Source organism: Elephas maximus, chromosome 8, assembly GCF_024166365.1.
Source record: "Elephas maximus indicus isolate mEleMax1 chromosome 8, mEleMax1 primary haplotype, whole genome shotgun sequence".
Classification (NCBI taxonomy): Eukaryota; Metazoa; Chordata; class Mammalia; order Proboscidea; family Elephantidae; genus Elephas; species Elephas maximus.
The window spans coordinates 133,273,074-133,289,383 of NC_064826.1; the positions used below are offsets into that span (position 1 = coordinate 133,273,074).

The 16,310-nt window shown below is 57.7% G+C and overlaps 1 protein-coding gene across 10 annotated transcripts in view; it reads right to left on the reverse strand.

Moving 5' to 3' along the window:
* Positions 1-16,310, reverse strand: part of RET (ret proto-oncogene) — a 67,337-nt gene that overhangs the window by 9,133 nt on the left and 41,894 nt on the right. For 3 of the 10 annotated variants that reach the window (XM_049894678.1, XM_049894670.1, XM_049894668.1), the window contains exons 7-18: positions 14,299-14,385; positions 13,877-14,135; positions 12,995-13,120; positions 12,425-12,535; positions 11,869-11,991; positions 10,745-11,001; positions 7,510-7,717; positions 5,662-5,769; positions 4,067-4,281; positions 3,850-3,972; positions 2,002-2,072; positions 394-531 (exon numbers count right to left, since the gene is read on the reverse strand). In XM_049894678.1, coding sequence (XP_049750635.1) covers positions 394-531; positions 2,002-2,072; positions 3,850-3,972; positions 4,067-4,281; positions 5,662-5,769; positions 7,510-7,717; positions 10,745-11,001; positions 11,869-11,991; positions 12,425-12,535; positions 12,995-13,120; positions 13,877-14,135; positions 14,299-14,385 — 1,826 coding nt within the window. The remainder of the gene's footprint in view (positions 1-393; positions 532-2,001; positions 2,073-3,849; positions 3,973-4,066; positions 4,282-5,661; positions 5,770-7,509; positions 7,718-10,744; positions 11,002-11,868; positions 11,992-12,424; positions 12,536-12,994; positions 13,121-13,876; positions 14,136-14,298; positions 14,386-16,310) is intronic. The other 7 variants (XM_049894677.1, XM_049894676.1, XM_049894679.1 and 4 more) reach the window with 4 other exon arrangements.

Genomic DNA, 16,310 nt, shown 5'->3' on the forward strand with positions numbered 1-16,310 from the left:
GGCCCTTAGAGCAGTCTGTAAAGTGTGTTGCTTTTGGGCCAGAGCCCAGGTTCCTTAGCATGGCCATCAAAGCCCTGCTGGCCCTTGTGTCCCAGCTTGGCACGAGCCAACATGTACTACATGGGCCATTCTGAACCACCTGCCCTTCCTCAACATATCCTGCCTGAAAGTCAGGGTCCCACCCTTGAGTCCTTCCCACTGACTTACCCCTGGTTCCCCATCCCCTCCTCCTGTTCATCCTGAGGAGGGCTGGGTCCTCCTCAGCATCCTCTTACTTCTTCCCCATTAGACTCTGCCCCCACCCCCAAGCTGCTTGGGGGCATGGAGTGCAGGAGTGCACATCTTCCCCGAGCCCAGCACGCCCAAGGCTGGACCAAAGCAAGCTCTGCTCACATCTCCTCGCTGCAGTTGTCGGGCCTCTCCATCCGGTAGCCTGTCTTCAGAAGGTTAAAGAGCCGCTCTGGGGGGATCCCTGGGTAGGGGTTCCCCCCCAGGGTCACAATTTCCCATAGTAGGACACCAAAGGACCACCTGCAGAGAGCACGGGAGAGTGAGTGGCTGTGCCTGAGGCCCATGTGCTCTCTGCTGGAGACGCCATTCCATCCACCTCCCTGTCTGACCCCAAGCGAAGATGGCAGCGGTCAGCGCCCCAACAACCTGTCCCCCAAAGCTTGGTCAGCAAGCTCCACCTGGGTGTGAAAGTGTGGGTAGATGCAAAATGGAGTTGGAGAAAAAGGCCTCCACCTGCTCAGCCCCTCACTCCTGCCATGGCCAGGAGGCATGTTCCAGCCTCTACCCCTGTCCACACTCCCTGAGCACCACCTCTACACCCACAGGGGCGTAGCAGAGCAAAGGCACTATGGACACCTAATGTGACCGAGTCGTGCGACAGGACGGACAGAAAGATGGGCAAAGTGTGATCAAGTATCACATGCAGAATCCAGGCCAGCGGCTTCGGGGGTTCCCTGTACAACTCTTTGACCTTTTCTGTGTGTTTGAAATTTTTCATAAATTCTTAAAAGAAAAAAAAAAAAATGCAGTACTACTGAAAATATTTGACTCTGAGGGAAAACTTACTGTTCCGTGAGAACAAAATCACGTCACAAAACAGGCTGTATGAACAAGCCTCAGAATGGAAATAGAAGTATACGAGCATAGCATGGAACACGGTGCCTTTCGGCAGCAGCAGTCATGACTTGAGTGTGGTGTGGTGCAAACGATTCTTAGTCTCCTCTGCTTTTCCCAATTCTCCTACAGCCAACACCCACATTACTTCCGTAATCTGGAAGCAGCTGTTTAAAATTAAGAATTGTCTCTCACAGCCCACATTATTCAAGATACGCTCATCTGTGGACTGCAGAGCACTTCAGAAACAAGTTGGTGGTAATTTTCAAACAGTTCAGGTCTTGTCACTCAACCGTGAAAACCAAGTTCTGGTTCCAGCCCTCAAGTGGTTTGGGGTGTGGTGGCCCACAGACCTCCACACAGGCTATCTCTGGAGCCCAGTGTTCCCCAAGGCGGGCTGGAAATAGTAGTGCCCCGCGCTCAGGGCCCCCTAGAGGAAGGGTTCGGCTGGGAGCCCTGGTGGGACAGTGGTTAAGAGCTCAGCGGCTAACCAAAAGGTCTGCAGTTCAAATCCACCAATGACTCCTTGGAAACCCTATGGAACGGTTCTGCTCTGCCCTATCGGGTCACTATGAGTCTGCAACTTGACGGCAACGGGTTGTTTGGTGTGTCACTAAGATGCAGGGTTGGTGGGGAAGAAGAGAAAGATGAATCCGAGACCAGCCACTCCTTGTTCACACGTTCCACCGCAGTATGGACCCTAGCCACGTGCTCCCTTGGCTTGGGGGCCGCTTCAAATGGTGGCTATGAGCCTAAAGGTACCCAGGGCCAGACCGGCCCCACAGCCAAGCTGCAGATCCACACGCGCATGCACACACTCAGCCTCTGCGTGCTGTATCTCTGTGACCGCCCTGGGGAGGCCACACCCACACTTACACGTCACTTTGGGTGGTGTAGATATGATCAAAAAGGGACTCAATTGCCATCCATTTGACGGGGATCCGACCCTAGACAGAGAGCGGTAAAAGAGAAGCTATTAAGGCTGCTCTAATGCAATAAGAATGTCCCAGGAGCCACTGGGGAGTGGAAGGCAGATGCAGATGACTGGAACAGTGTTCTGAGCACAGCTGGTTCAGGGATGCTGAGTCCTGGTACCCAGAACGCTCTAGAGCACAGAACTGTTGTAGCCTCTCTGAGATGTCGGGGGTGAGAGGTGGCTCACAGACAGCAGGGGAAGCCTGAGAAGCCACACCTCTGCTAGGAGGCAGCCACAGGAAGCAGAACTAGACCCGCCCCAGCCCAAGGGAGGGCCTCCATGAGGGCCCAGTGGTACCCACTGTGGCCAAACTCACCTGTCCAGCCAGATGGCCCTCAAACAGCTCTGGGTATAAATGTACTTGGAACTCAATCTCCTTTGTCTCTAACCTGGAGACTTCTGATACAAACTGCCCCCACAGGCTCTGCTGAGAGGCCCTGGGGAGAGCCTTGTTGTATGTCCTGAGGCTAGTGTCCTGCCTGTTTCATTCCCTTTTGCTCAGAGCTGCCGGGCTGGCCCTCGGAAGTGCTTCCCAATGCAACTTGAAAACACCTTTTTAATAGGTCTTAAGATGCTACTCAGTATGCATACACATGATTGTAGAACAACATTTACTGTATTTTCTTTTGCTTAGAAATGTTTTGTCGGGTTTGTCCTGTCTCTCTGAGCTCTGTGCAGAGCTATGCGGGCTGGGCTCTTTGTGCGACCACACCAGCCCTTGGCAATGACCATATTGCAGCCCTCCATGCTGCAATATGGTCATTGCAATATGACATAGACGGCCCCTGAGGATGGGTGTCAACAGGAAAGCTTTCCCACACCCTCCTCGGGTGGGGGCCAGGGCAGGGGCCCCCTTCACTTCCCCTTCAGTGGCTCTGAGTTCTGCAACCACAACAGAAACGCCAGGAGAAATGAAATACCATCCTCGCAACTTGTAGCAACAAAGCACCGCTTCTCCTGCCCCTTAGAGCATATGAATCATGCACGGTCATGTATTTTTTGAGCAACCATCTTGCCAGTGCAAGTGTCTGCTTGGAAGGCCCGAGGGCTGGGACTCAGAATGGCTGCAGGAGCTGGCCCTGTCCATCCTCGTCCTCACAGTGACACTGCAGGAGGGACAGAGATGGGCCACGAGGCCAAGGGGGTCAGGGAACACTGGGGAGTCATGCAGGTTCCCGAAGAGCCACCAACCACCTATCACAGACCTCATGAGAACCCCTGTGAGCCCTGCACTCACGGCTCCTCTGGTCCTGTCTCCGGATGCTTCCCGGGCCCCTTCTGCACCCACCCCCAGACAGCCACCTGCAAGACAGCTCATTACTTCCCGCAGAGAATGACGAATGACTGCCAACCCCAGCTTATTTCACTTCCCCTCTAGTTTGCAAAATGAGATAACACAGACAGGAAGCGGTGGCTTTTCCCCAGCAGAAGCACGAGGAACCACTGCGGGGAGAGGAGGGCTATTTCCACAGTCTTAGGTGACTTTCAGAAGTGTAGTGACTAAACACAGGAAGAGTGGGGAGCCCCCTCGGCAGCAGGAGGCCCTCTCACAGCAACACTGAATGGGCACCTCTGCCCTCTGCCCTGGATTGGGTCTCGGGTCAGGAAAGGTGGTAGAAAGGTTTGGGATGAGGGCGAAGGAGATTTAGTATTTTAAAACTCTGCTTTACACACTGTTCCACGGGAGCAGCTGTGACACCACCTAGCCCTCCAGGAGCCGCCACCCACCAGCACCAGGCACTGCGCACCTTGCTCCTCTTGACGTAGGAATCCTCTTCATAAACATCTCGGGACAGGCCGAAGTCTGAAATCTTCATCTTCCTCCCTTCGGCTACCAGAACATTTCTGGCTGCCAGATCACGATGGACAAGCTATGGGGAAAAGAACCACAGGATCCCCTCAGCCAGGACCCAGCATGGTGTGGGCAAGAGCAGGCAGGCGGCACGTCCCTGAGATGGCACACACCTTCATCTCAGCCAGGTACTGCATCCCCCGGGAGATCTGCCAGGCAAAGGAGATGAGATCACCCATGGTCAGGGCCCTTTCATCTGGGTTGTCCAGGTAGCTGGAGTTGCGGCTGCCACCGCTGCCCACGTAACTGGGCCCCACCTTGCGACTCTCCCGGAGGAAGCCCCGCAAAGAGCCATATTTGGCATACTCCACGATGAGGAAGAGCGGCCCTGGGGCAGGAAAGAAGGACAGATGGAGGGTGGCCTCCCACAGGGGCAGAGTCCCCCAGGGCCCTGGGTGCTCCGGTGGAGGTGGGGCCAGCTCTGGGGCAAGTGGCTCTGGAAGCACAGGGGAGGGGAAGCTGTAGGGTCTTGGGCAGGCTCTGCCACCCCAGGAGAAAGTCACAGAGGGGCACACCCCTGTCTTGTACGGTGAGTGGCCTGAGGCACCACAAAAGCACAAAGGCGTGAGACACACACACACACACACACACACAACCAGCTGCCACTGAGTCGATTCTAACTCACGGCGACTCCATGTGCATCAGAATAGGACCAAGCTCCACGGAGTTTTCACTGGCTGTGACCTTTTGGAAGTAGATCACCAAGCCTTTCTTCTGAGGCACTTTGGGTGGATTTGAACTGCCAACCTTTTGGTTAACAGCACAGCACTTAACCATTTGCACCACATGGTGAAGTGAGTCACACACACACAAAAAAACCAAACCCATTGCTGTCGAGTCATCACAGCCACTCTTAAACCACTTTCACTCTACCTTGGACTGAGGGGCCAGCGTTGGTGCCTTGGGCAGTGAGCCTGGACTTCTCCTAGGATGCCCCAGGCAAGGGGCCCGTTTATGGTCAGCACTGCCTGTGAGGCACCCCCACCCCTTGCTGGCAGTGCAAGCCACAGTCCAGGTGGTGACTGCCAAGGAAGGAATGCTGTGGGTGCTGGACCTGCACAGGGCTTGCAGACCTGAGGGCCCAGCCCAGGGCCTGCTCTGCCCAGGCCCCTGCCTGCATGCAGCCTGCTCCTGTATCCCCAACACCAGGTCCTCTGCTTTTGACAGCTTCTCAGGCTCCATCCTGCCCTAGGCCAGCCCAGAGCCCTGCCGTGGGCTGACCAACATCCTGCAGCCCTCTCTGTTGTCCCCTGTGATCCTGGGGACAGCAGAGCAGGTTTGGATAGCCAACAGACCAGGCTGGTTAACATGGTCTCTGACTCCCGTACCTTTATCTGAGGGTGGTGACAAGGCCCTGCCATGCAGGGCTGGGGCCTGGGCATGGGGGCGGGGGGTCACCTGAACACAGTGGGCGCTTAGGGAGCACCATCCACCCCTGAGCTCCCCTGCTCTGGACACCTGGCCCGGGAGGGTGCTCTGACAGAGTAAGCCCTGAGCACAGCCCTCTCCAGGGCCTCTCATGCAAACCTGCCACAACACTAAGTCAGAAAGGCCACCTGCAGGAGCCACCTCTGGGAGGAGGAGGAGGCACTGGCCCGGTGGCATGGGAGGAAGCAAGCTCAGGCTGGGAGCGGAGCTAGGATGATGTGGACGGGAGGCTGAGGAGGGAGAGGGAGAGCTGGGGTTCCCAGGGCCCCTGCATGCATACCATCCTGGCTGCAGGCCCCATGCAGCTTGATGACGTGGGGGTGGTTGACCTGCTTCAGGAGGTTGAACTCTGACAGCAGGTCCCGCAGCTCACTTGGGGAGGCATTCTCTGAAATGCAGCACACACAGGGTGGGCTCACGTGGGTCCCTCTGGAGTCCTGCCCACCACCGCCCTGGGCTGGGGACAGACTCCTGGCTGTTTCCGTCAGAGGTGCTATACCAAGTCCACACAGAGGCCCCCCAGGATCCAGCTGCTGAAGCTCCTCCTAGCCCCGGGCTGACAAGGGCCCTGCCGCCCTCCAGGGAATAAGGCCCTGGGGAGCAGATCTCTGCATGGCAGGCTGGCCTATGTGTGTAAACTGTCAGTGTCTTTAGGAAGACAGCAGCTACCAGAGACCCCCCGCCCTCACCAGCTCCAACACCCGATGACCAGGCACTCAACAGTGGGATGGGCCCTGAGGGAGGGTGAAGAGCAACCAGTGAGGAGCCCACACAGCCCTGCCACAGGCTCCTGCACCCACATGAAGGTCTAGGACCCCTTAGCCTATATGAAGCACCTACGGGGGACAGGGACACCCACACCGGCGCCTACAGTGTCTGTGCCACACGCTTAGCATGGCCGCTGTTTGCTGTGCACTGGCACTTGTGACTGACACTGGGGCTCCTGGAATGAAGCAGATTGCCATTTAGCGGCTACCGGTCACTCTGTGTTGGAGAGCTCAGCAAAGTCTCAGTGCATTTGGCACTTCATGAGGACGAGTGTCCCTCACCGAAGGATTCCACCTCAAGCCAAGCCCAGCTGTACTCTGGCGCTCGCCACACTCGAGCAGAGCTGGTGACTGACAGCTCCTCCTTGGTCCACAGAGACCCTTCCCCACAGTTTTGTCCCACCCTGACATCTCTGTCCCATGGAGTTGTGGTCTGGAAGCTAGGGGACAGCTGGAACTGGGATCCCTTTGGGGCTGGTTCTCAGGCCACCCTGGGGACCTGGGGTCTGACAGGTGTAGGGCGACCAGTCTGGGGTCCCGGGTATGCGTCTGGAAGCCCCGACTGTCTGCACTGGAGCTTGGTGTGCATGACTACCTCACTGTACCGAGGCCGGCCTCACCCCGCGGCGTGCCACGTGCAGGCGGGCAGGTGGAGAGCTGGACTGCAGCATGAAGAGTTCAGGCCCACTAGATGAGGACTGTCCTTACAGGCAGTCTGTCAGACCTTGGAGTCGTGAAAAGCAGCAGAGAGGGTCCACGGGACTTTTGGCCCCAAATCAAAAAGGCTTTTAAGTTTTTTAAACTCAAACATTATCCAGTGTTGGTGGTGAAGCAGCACCACTCAAGAGCCTTCCAAGAAGGAGAGGAACACCCTTGTCTGCTTCTCTGGAGACCTGGCCCCCCGGCTGGGTGTCCTCACACTGGCTGTCAACAGCAGCAGGGGACTCTTTAAGGGGCCCCACAGTATGCAGCAGGGCCCACTGGGTTCATTAGTGACCTCATCCAGACGCAGTGGCTGACCAGGCCATGACATCCCAGGTGTGCAAGAGGGAGGCCCACGCCCATGCCTGCGACAGGTGTGCACATCAAAGCCCCGCAACCACAGCCACAGGGGACAACTGCGCATAAGAGAACCCCACACCCACACCTGCGCCAGGACAGGTGTGCACGAGGGAACCCCACACCTATGCCCGCGCCAGGACAGGTGTGCACGAGGGAACACCACACCTATGCCTGCGCCAGGACAGGTGTGCATGAGGGAACCCCACACCCACTCCCACACCAGAGCAGGTGTGCATGAGGGAACCCCACGCCCATGCCTGCCCCAGGACAGGTGTGCAACCAGAGCCCTGCAACCACACCTGCAAGGGAAAGGTGTGCTTGAGGGAACCGTGCACACACGCTCACATGGCGATAAGCACCTTTCAGCATCTTCACAGCCACGGTTGTGTAGCCTGCTTTGCCTTTGAGTCGGAAGGCTGTTGCCTTGACCACTTTTCCAAATTCACCTTCTCCCAGAGTTTTTCCGAGAACCAAGTTCTTCCGAGGAAATTCCCACTTTGGGTCCTCCTACATTGAGGTTGAAAGGAATAGAGAAGAGCAGAGGGCAGGGAGAGGTGAGCTCAGGTAAAAGAACAGGAAGAAGGCAAAGCCTGTAAACGAGTCATCTGTGGACAGGCCCAGGGTCCAGGGAGCTGATCATCATCCTGGTCCGCACACAGTGACCACCACCTCTGGAGATGGTGAGACCTGTAGCCAGTTCCAAGGGTCAGGAGGGTCACCCCTGTCAGGAAGGCAGGAGCTGCCACAGAGTGACCTGAGCTCCGGATCAGGCCCATCCTCCCTCGTCCCATGGTGGACCGAGCCTGCCCTGGACCACTCCAGCCTGCTTCCTGTCACTCCAGCAGCTACACCCATTGCTGTGCTCAGAGTGGATGGCTCAGGCACACCAGCACTTGTGGGTCTCATGCCAGCGTTGCTTCTTCCTGAGACAGTCTCGACCCTCTCAGTGCGGCCTCACTTGGACACCAGGCCCAGAGCGGCACACACTGCCTCCTGCCCAGGTTCCCAGGAGGATTGAGTCTTTACCCATGGGCCCACAGGTGGGGATGCCACATCCCCCATGCTCCCTGCTCTCCTATAAAACCCTGTCCACTCTTCAGACCTGCTCAGGACCCCACTGGGCACCTCCCCAGGCCCCAACTCCTCCTGCCTTCTGCTCAGTCTGAACTCCCACTGGGATGCCAGTGCCTGTAAGGACTGAGCCACCCTGACCAGGTGTGGGTGCAGCCTCCACGCTGTCTACCAACCTCCTCCTGCCGCAGAGGTGGCACCAACACAGGCCTGGGATCTAAACCTGTCCTTTCTGACACCTGCTTGTGCCTCCTTTCAGCAGGAGGGCCATCAATGCCTTCTAGTTTGTACCTGGTGTCCCCAAGAACCCACAGTCAGGGCATTGGCTATGGGTCGGCACTGAAATGCGGCCACCACCTCCATGGTGGGCATCCAATAAGCCCTTCGCACATCAGAGATGCACCAAGCAGGGGCAGGAGCATCAGCTAAAATGTTTAAAATGACATCCTCCCCACTTCATATACAAGAACACCAAGGTCGAAAGGCTAAATCATAGGTCTACAACCTCAGAGTTGGGGAATATCGACCAATGGTGTCAGCCAGGGCCCTGGGCGGGAGCCACACAGGGGCCCGAAGGGTGCCTCCACCCAGCTCAGCCTCCTCCAGACAGTCCCTCCTGAGCAGCCGGTCTCCATACCAGAACCAAGCCTGCTGTGCGAGCTGAGTTACTGCCAAGCGGATGAGTCAGACCTACAGCCACAGAGCAACTTGAGCAAACCAGGAAGCCTAGGGACCACAGTGGCCACCACCTCTGAGCACTCCCTAAACAGCCTAGGCCCTCACTAAGGCATGGGGTGTCACCCAAGCCAACCCCTACGGTGGCCCGAAAAAACAGGGCCAAGGCCCGAGTGTGAGCACACTGGGTGGGGCACCTCCTGCAAGTCCTCAGCCTCCTCTCAGTTCCCATCTGTCCAAGCCCAAGGGCGCACACACACACCACACGTGCATAAACATACATGCATGCACACACTAGTGTGCACTGTGTACACGCACGCATGTGCACATACCTGTGCACATACCACATACACGCGCACACACACACACCCTAACCTCTGAGCATTTTCCCTGGTACCCCCAGAACCCGAGGGCAGAAGGGGGCAGGTCGTCCCATGCAGAAGGCAGAGGCTGTCCCGCATGGGGCCAAAGCATGGCCAAGGAAGACAAGGAGGCCCCTGGTGGATGCCCCTCCCCAGCCTGACTCTGAGGGACAGGACTGACCCACAGGACCTTGAAACCCCCACAGAGGAGAAGGGTGTCAGAAGCTGAGGCTCCCCCTCCCAGTAGGCCTGCACTTCCTCAGCTGCCCTTGAGGCCTCCATGCTCTATGTTGCGGGAGGCCTCTGGGCTGGAGCAGCACCCACTCAGGGTGGCCTGACCACTGAGGGAGCCCTGGTCGAGCCCTTGGCACCATCTCTTGTCTGAAGCAGGGCAGGGGTCCCATGATGGGGTCCCCACTGCTGCCCCAACCCTACACTCTCCTTGACAGAGTGGACTGCTGAAGTGCAGGTGGAATATGTCCCTCCTCTGTTACCCACCCCCCAGGGACTCCAACCCTTCAGAGAATAATATCCAAATGCCTCCTCAGGACCTGGCATCCTACAGCCTTCTTCCTCCTAGCATTTGGGGCACCCTCCCCGCCATGGATTGAATAATGTCCCCGCAAAAATGTGTGTATCTACTTGGTTAGGCCATGATTCTCAGTATTGTATGGTTGTCCCCCATTTTGTAATTGTAATTTTATGTTGAGAGGATTAGGGTGGGATTGTAACACTACCCTTACTTAGGTCACCTCCCTGATCCAATGTAAAGGGAATTTCCCTGGGCTGTGGCCTGCACCACCTTTTGTCTCTCAAGAGATAAAAGGAAAGGGAAGCAAGCAGAGAGTTGGGGACCTCATACCACCAAGAAGGCAGCTCAGGGAGCAGAGTGTGTCATTTGGACATGAGGCTCCTGCAATGTTCCCAGACCAGGGGAGGACTGATGACAAGGACCTTCGTCCAGAGCCAACAGAGAGAGAAAGCCTTCCCCTGGAGCTGGCGCCCTGAATTTGGACTTCTAGCCTACCGGACTGTGAAAGAATAAACTTCTCTTTGTTAAAGCCGTCCACTTATGGGATTTCTGTTACAGCAGCACTAGATGACTAAGACATTCCCCAAGACTCCTCAGTCCTTTCCCTGCTTCACTGGGTTTGGCCTCAGCTCTAAATCGGCACCCGTCTCCACCCTAAACTGCCTCCGTGCCCCTAAAGCTCGGAGAGGCGTCTCCTGCTGCTGGCGCTGAGTGCACTCTTCCTGAAGCTTGGTTGCCTGTGGGCTGTGGGCTGAGCCCCTTACCCAGGCTTTGAGTGCATGCTCACAGTGACAGGGAGGCCTGCAACGATGATCAGAGGCTAACTCTGCTGCAGGCCCACAAGGAAGGGCCAGCCCAGCCACAGTGACCAGGCCTCTCCTGGGGGAGCCTCACCGGGATCTTGAAGGCATCCACCGAGACCTGGTTCTCCATGGAGTCTATCGAGGGTCGGCGGGTGGCAGACGAGGAGTAGCTGACTGGGAAGGCTTGGGCAGGTCGGCGGAAAGTCATCTCAGCTGAGGCGATGGGTGGTTTATGGGCGTTCTTATGGTAGCGATGGATGCAGAAGGAGGACAGAAGCACAGAGACGACGAAGGAGAAGAGGACAGCTGCCGCGATGACTGTGCGGCAGAGCTCGTCACACAGTGCCTCTGTGGGCAAGGCTGTGTGAGACTGCAGCCAGGGCCCATGGCCAGTTGCAGGAGCCAGCCAGGCACTCGAAAGCGCTCATGGGGCTGCCTGGAGAGGTTCTCAGCAGCCCAGCAAGGGAGCATCGCTGACTTGAAGGCAGTGAGAATAATGTAAATACGCTGACTGAGTGCACCATGCTGTATGTGTGTGTGTGTAGGCGGGGTCCTTACTGCGGTCACAAGCCACCAGTGCCCCTCACATGGGGGGAGGCACAGGACCCCCTCCCCCACACACAGAGACTCAGCCCTACCTCCCTACCAGGCCCTGCAGGGCTGGGAGGGAGGCAAATGCTTTTCTCTGTGTTGCAGATACCTTTGGTATTTTCTTTTTTATAAAGATAAGGGAAAAAAAAAAAAAGTGGCGCAGAACCTAGGCCAAACAATCACAACCCAAATACCAGGAAAACGTTGCTGGCCTCAGGGCAGAAGACCCCCATTAGTGCGGTCAGCTTAGGCTGGGGGCCAGGGGGTGTCAGAGGCCCTAGATGCGACCCCCAGCACTGCAGCCCTGGGACTGCCTTTGAGGCTCTGGATGCGGTGGGTCCCTGCTGGACAGCCCACGGAGCTATTCAACAGAAGTGATATCACAGAGCCATGGCCCTGGAAGACACTCTATGGGGCAACCTGGACCAACTCCCTGGTTGCACTACTGGGGAGACAGTCCCAGTCTCAGTCTCACTGAGCTCCCACAATTCCTCCCTCCCTGAGGCCTCCGAACTGCCGATGTGAGTCCTCCCTGGGGCTCAGGGAGATGTGGGATCACAGCATGGGGTCCTGGTCCTTGCCCAGCCTGGCCAAGCCCCCAGCCTGGCCTGGCCCGCCACTCACCCTGGCTGTCTTCTGGCTCACAGAAGCACTTCTTGTCCTCAGGGAAGCAGTTACAGATGCCATAGCCAGCTTTAATTCCCCGCCGCTCCCCTGGCTCGTGGCCACCAATGATGCTGCCTCCCCCTGGAGATTGAAACACAGCCACATCAGCCTCCTGCCCAGGCTTGCCAGCCCTGGGCCCCCAGAGCTCGCATCTGAGGTGCACGGAAAGACCCATGTCAGCACTCCGGGCCGGGGGAGAGTGCTGCACGGAGCTCGTTCCCATGGGGGCTGGGGGCACAGACTGTCAAGGGGCTTGCTGGGGTCCCAGAGAAGGGACAGAAGGATGGCTGGGCAGGGAGGCATGGCCAGGGAAGCCAGCAAAACAGGAGGGTTGTGTCTAATCAGCATGTTGGCAGGTGTGGAGCACCCTGGCCAGGCAGCAGGCTCCACACTTGGGACCGAGCCCACTGCCTCAACAAAAGTTAGGGCCCCACAGATACAGCAGAGGAGTGGCCACCGGCTGGATCCACATTTGCCTCCTCCCACCTTGGCTGTGCCCCCGTGGGGCTCTTACGGAGGCAGTCCTGGGGACAAATGTGTAAGTCTCTACTTTCCACAGCGTCACAGTGGCCATCAGGGCACGTCCTGGTGCTGGGGGAGCAGGTTGAGAAGTTCCTGGTGATCCCTGTGACACACAGCAAGCTGGTCATCACTATGTCACATGTCTCCTCTCAGGCTTCTAGAAGGCGCCCTGGGGAACGCACCCCCCACCTCCCACAGCCTGGTCAGGGGCCTCCCCAATCAGCCATGCCCACTAAGAAGGAAGCTGAGGCCTGGGCAGAGACAGGCACAGGCTGTGCCCTGAGTGCATGGAGGCCAGGCAGCCTGGACTGAGCCCAGGGGAGAAGGGTGTGGAGGCCAGATGGGCTGGGCCTCCAAAGGCCTCAACTGCATGGGAGCCCACTGGTGGTGGAAGAGCCTCTGCGTCTGCGCAGGGAACATGGCGTGAGCCACGTGGGGAGACGGCACTGGGGAGTACCAGAGTGCAGACAGCCCAACACAAGGCTGCCGGCCTGTGGGGACCCCAGCTGCAAACAGCCCCTGGCCTCTGGGCCCCTCCCAAGCATGGCTGCATGGGGCCTACCTTTGCCATCGCCCTGTCTCCACTCACACCTGCCGGTCAAGGAGCCCAGGCCACCACACTCCTCGCACTCGGGGCGCCGCTTGCTGACCGCACAGGACAGGGGGCAGCCAGCTGCCTCGGCCACATCTGGGAGGGCAGACAAGCAGGGTCCCATGAGGTTGGCCAGCACTGCCGACAGGAGAGGCACTTGCTGGGCTGCCTGGCAGTCAGGCCTGAAGCCACGACTCAGCACTAGGGTAGCTGAGCTGGTGAAGGAGCACAGGGTCCTGGCGGGGCCTGGGATGGGGCGCTCTCCATACAGGGATGGGTGCGGCGCCTGCCCATCACAGTGCACAGTCAGAGGGGAGCACAGAGGGGAGCGAGGACAGGGAGCCAGGGAGGGAGGCCAGACTCAGCACATCAACACACAGGATGCTCGGTTAACTCTGAACTTCAGATAAACAGTGAACGGTAACAACAATGCAAGGGACATACTTGGAAGTTTGTCTTCCAGATAAACTACGACATCTGCAAACACTGCACGGGATATAGTCATACCAGAAAACTATCTGTTATTTATCTTTAAATGAAATTCCCATTTAACCAGGGCCCTAAATCAAGCGTGTGTACGAACTACATCAAAGGCAGTGGGGGCAGGGAGGGAAGCAACAGAGGCTCCAAGGCAGTCCCTTGGGGTGGAAGCTACTTCATGCTACTCCCCTCCAACCCTTCCCACTGCGAGGTGAGTACTATTGCTCTAAACGTATGGGGAGCAGACACTACCTGGGGGGATTTCCAAGGGGTGCGTGGGGAAGTCGGGACTGCAGGGTGAGGCTGCTCCACGCCCACCTGTGCTCTGTTCTGCTACAGCCCTGCCCAGTCCCCCACTTCCCGGGCACTCACAGGTTCCCACCACCGTGACGAGCAGCTGGACCTGGGCCTGCCTGCGCGTCTGCCGGTCAGCGGCCACCACCATGTACTGGAGCTCAGCACATTCGGGCTGCCGCAGAACCTCCGGGTCACTCACAAACAGGGTCCCAGTGGTGTCCTCTGCTGAGGTGACCACCCCCAGAGTGCTGCAGTTGGCCCCAGAAGGCTGTAGTTTATAATGGACGAGGATGCCGCTGAACTCCAGGCAGTGCTCCACGCAGACCTTCCCGACCTAGGCAGAAGCATAGGGGTCTCAGCCAGGTAGGTGCTGGCAGGCTACGGCCCCGCAGGGGACAGGGGACCCGCCCCCCCAGACAGCTCCTGGCCTGGTGCATCAACTCATCTGGGGGTCAGTGCCTCCCCCAGAACTGCCATCCTTCTGCCCCCCTGCCCACCTGATGCACAGGCCAATCATGCAGACGGGTACCAAGCCTCCTTGGGCTGACCATGCTGTTCAGGCCCTGGTACCACCCACACTGGTCCTGTAAGCCAGGGGAGCAGAGAGGAACACGGGGCGCTGAGGTTTGGCTTGGTGGCAGGGAAGGACCCAGGCAGGCCATCTAGGGAGGGGTTGACTCCCTCCTCCCCTCATTCCTTCATTCATTCAAACAACAGAGGCTGATGCACACCTCCTGCGCCCTAGCCCCTGCTCAGGGAGCTATGTTTAGTGCTGGATGAAGCCAACCAAGGTCTTGAGCTCCTGGAACTCATTCATGGGATGAACTGCCCCTTCCAAAAGCAGATAAAGATGTAAATATATCCCCTGTCAGGCAAAGGGTAGGGAGCAACGGGTGGGGGGTATTTTAGACAAGATGATCAGGGAAGGGGCTCTCTGAAGGTGACATGAGTGAAGCTCTGAAAAAGCCAATTCTGGGTAAAGAAGCTTCCAGATAGAGGAAACGGCAAGCGCAAAGGCCCCAGGGCAGGATGGCTGAGCATGTCCGAGAAACAGCCTGGTGGTACCTTCCGGACCCCGCACACCCCCGCTGCTTCTTGCTTCAGATCTCCCTCCTCTCAGGACACTGCTGCCTCTCCAGCTGGTTGGGGGGAGTCACGAGCCTGGCAGTGGAGTCAGACAGCCCAGGGCAGCCACCTGGCCCACGGCAGGCTCTGCATCCTCATAGTAAGGTGTGGAAATTTGTGATATGTGAGACCAGAAAATCCGGACAAGCCCCAAGCAGCTGTGGGTTGGGGTGGGGTGCTCAGCCATATGGGCGCCTGTCCAGGTTGTGGACTCTGAGGAGTGTCTGAGAGGCTCAGAGGAAGGACCTGGCAGTGGGGCAGGGGCTTTGGGCTGAAGCAGGTGCCGAAAGGTAGTAATCTGGAGCCTAACAGGGCAGGATGTGGCCCCAGGGGTCTCCATGGCATGGTGGCCTCTTACCCACTGTCCTTCCTCACTCCTTCTGGTCACGGGTCTTGATGAGTCCAGCTCTCCCAGGGCCACTCAGAGCACTGCCCCTTGGCCATGGGACTTGTCCTCCAGTATGGTCTCCTATCCCATGCTATGCCAGGGAGGCCCCGGGACTTGGGCCTTTCTTCTCAGGGTTTCTAGGCTGACTGCCACCAGAGGATAGCCCACCCCTGCTGACCTGACCTTGTAGGCCCTGGAGCCGTAAGACTCCACTTTACAGGTCTGTAGCTCCCCTCTTACCGCAGCCACCCTGGGGTGAGGCTGCCATGGTGGGAACTAAGGCAAGGCAGGGTGAGAAGTCCCTGGTCTGCAGCTGGCCCAGCCCTGCACGGACCTACCCCAAAGCAAAGCCAGGCTGGGCTCCTCCAAGCTCGCGCTTGACGTTACCACAAAAATGGGTGGGTACATAGCACTTTCCCCGTCCACAAAGCCAGGGCCTTCCCACTTCCTCAGCTCATCCTCAGTACTGCCCAAGGTCACTACTCTTAATTCACAATTTAACACCCGGGGAGGGAGAGGGTGAGCAGCCACTGTCTGCTGAGTCTTTGGAGAGTGCAATTAACCCACCTCCAGCACTGCATGCCCCAGCCCTAGTCCAGCCCTCTGCGGAGACCTTCTCCACTCTGTCTTGTCAGCCCCAGGCCCCCAACCCACCCACGGGGATGCCCAGAACTTTACAAGAGGCCAGGGTCAGCAGCAGGTGGGCTGGACACAGGCAGCCACCAGGAATGGATGGGGTAGGGGAACCACCCACGGGGACATGGTAACACCACAGGGACAGGAGGGTGTGGCCAGTAACATGGTCTTCCAAAGAGGACTGATCCAAGTGCTGCTCCATCAAGAGAACTCGGGGTGCTAGACCAGGTGCGCACTGCAATTGCAGCCAAGCAGAAAAGTGTTGGAGAAAAACTTGCTACAAAACATTGCACCAAAGTGCTCTATACTGGATATTCCTCCATATTCTTCCTCTTCTTTAATGAGCATTTATTACTTTTT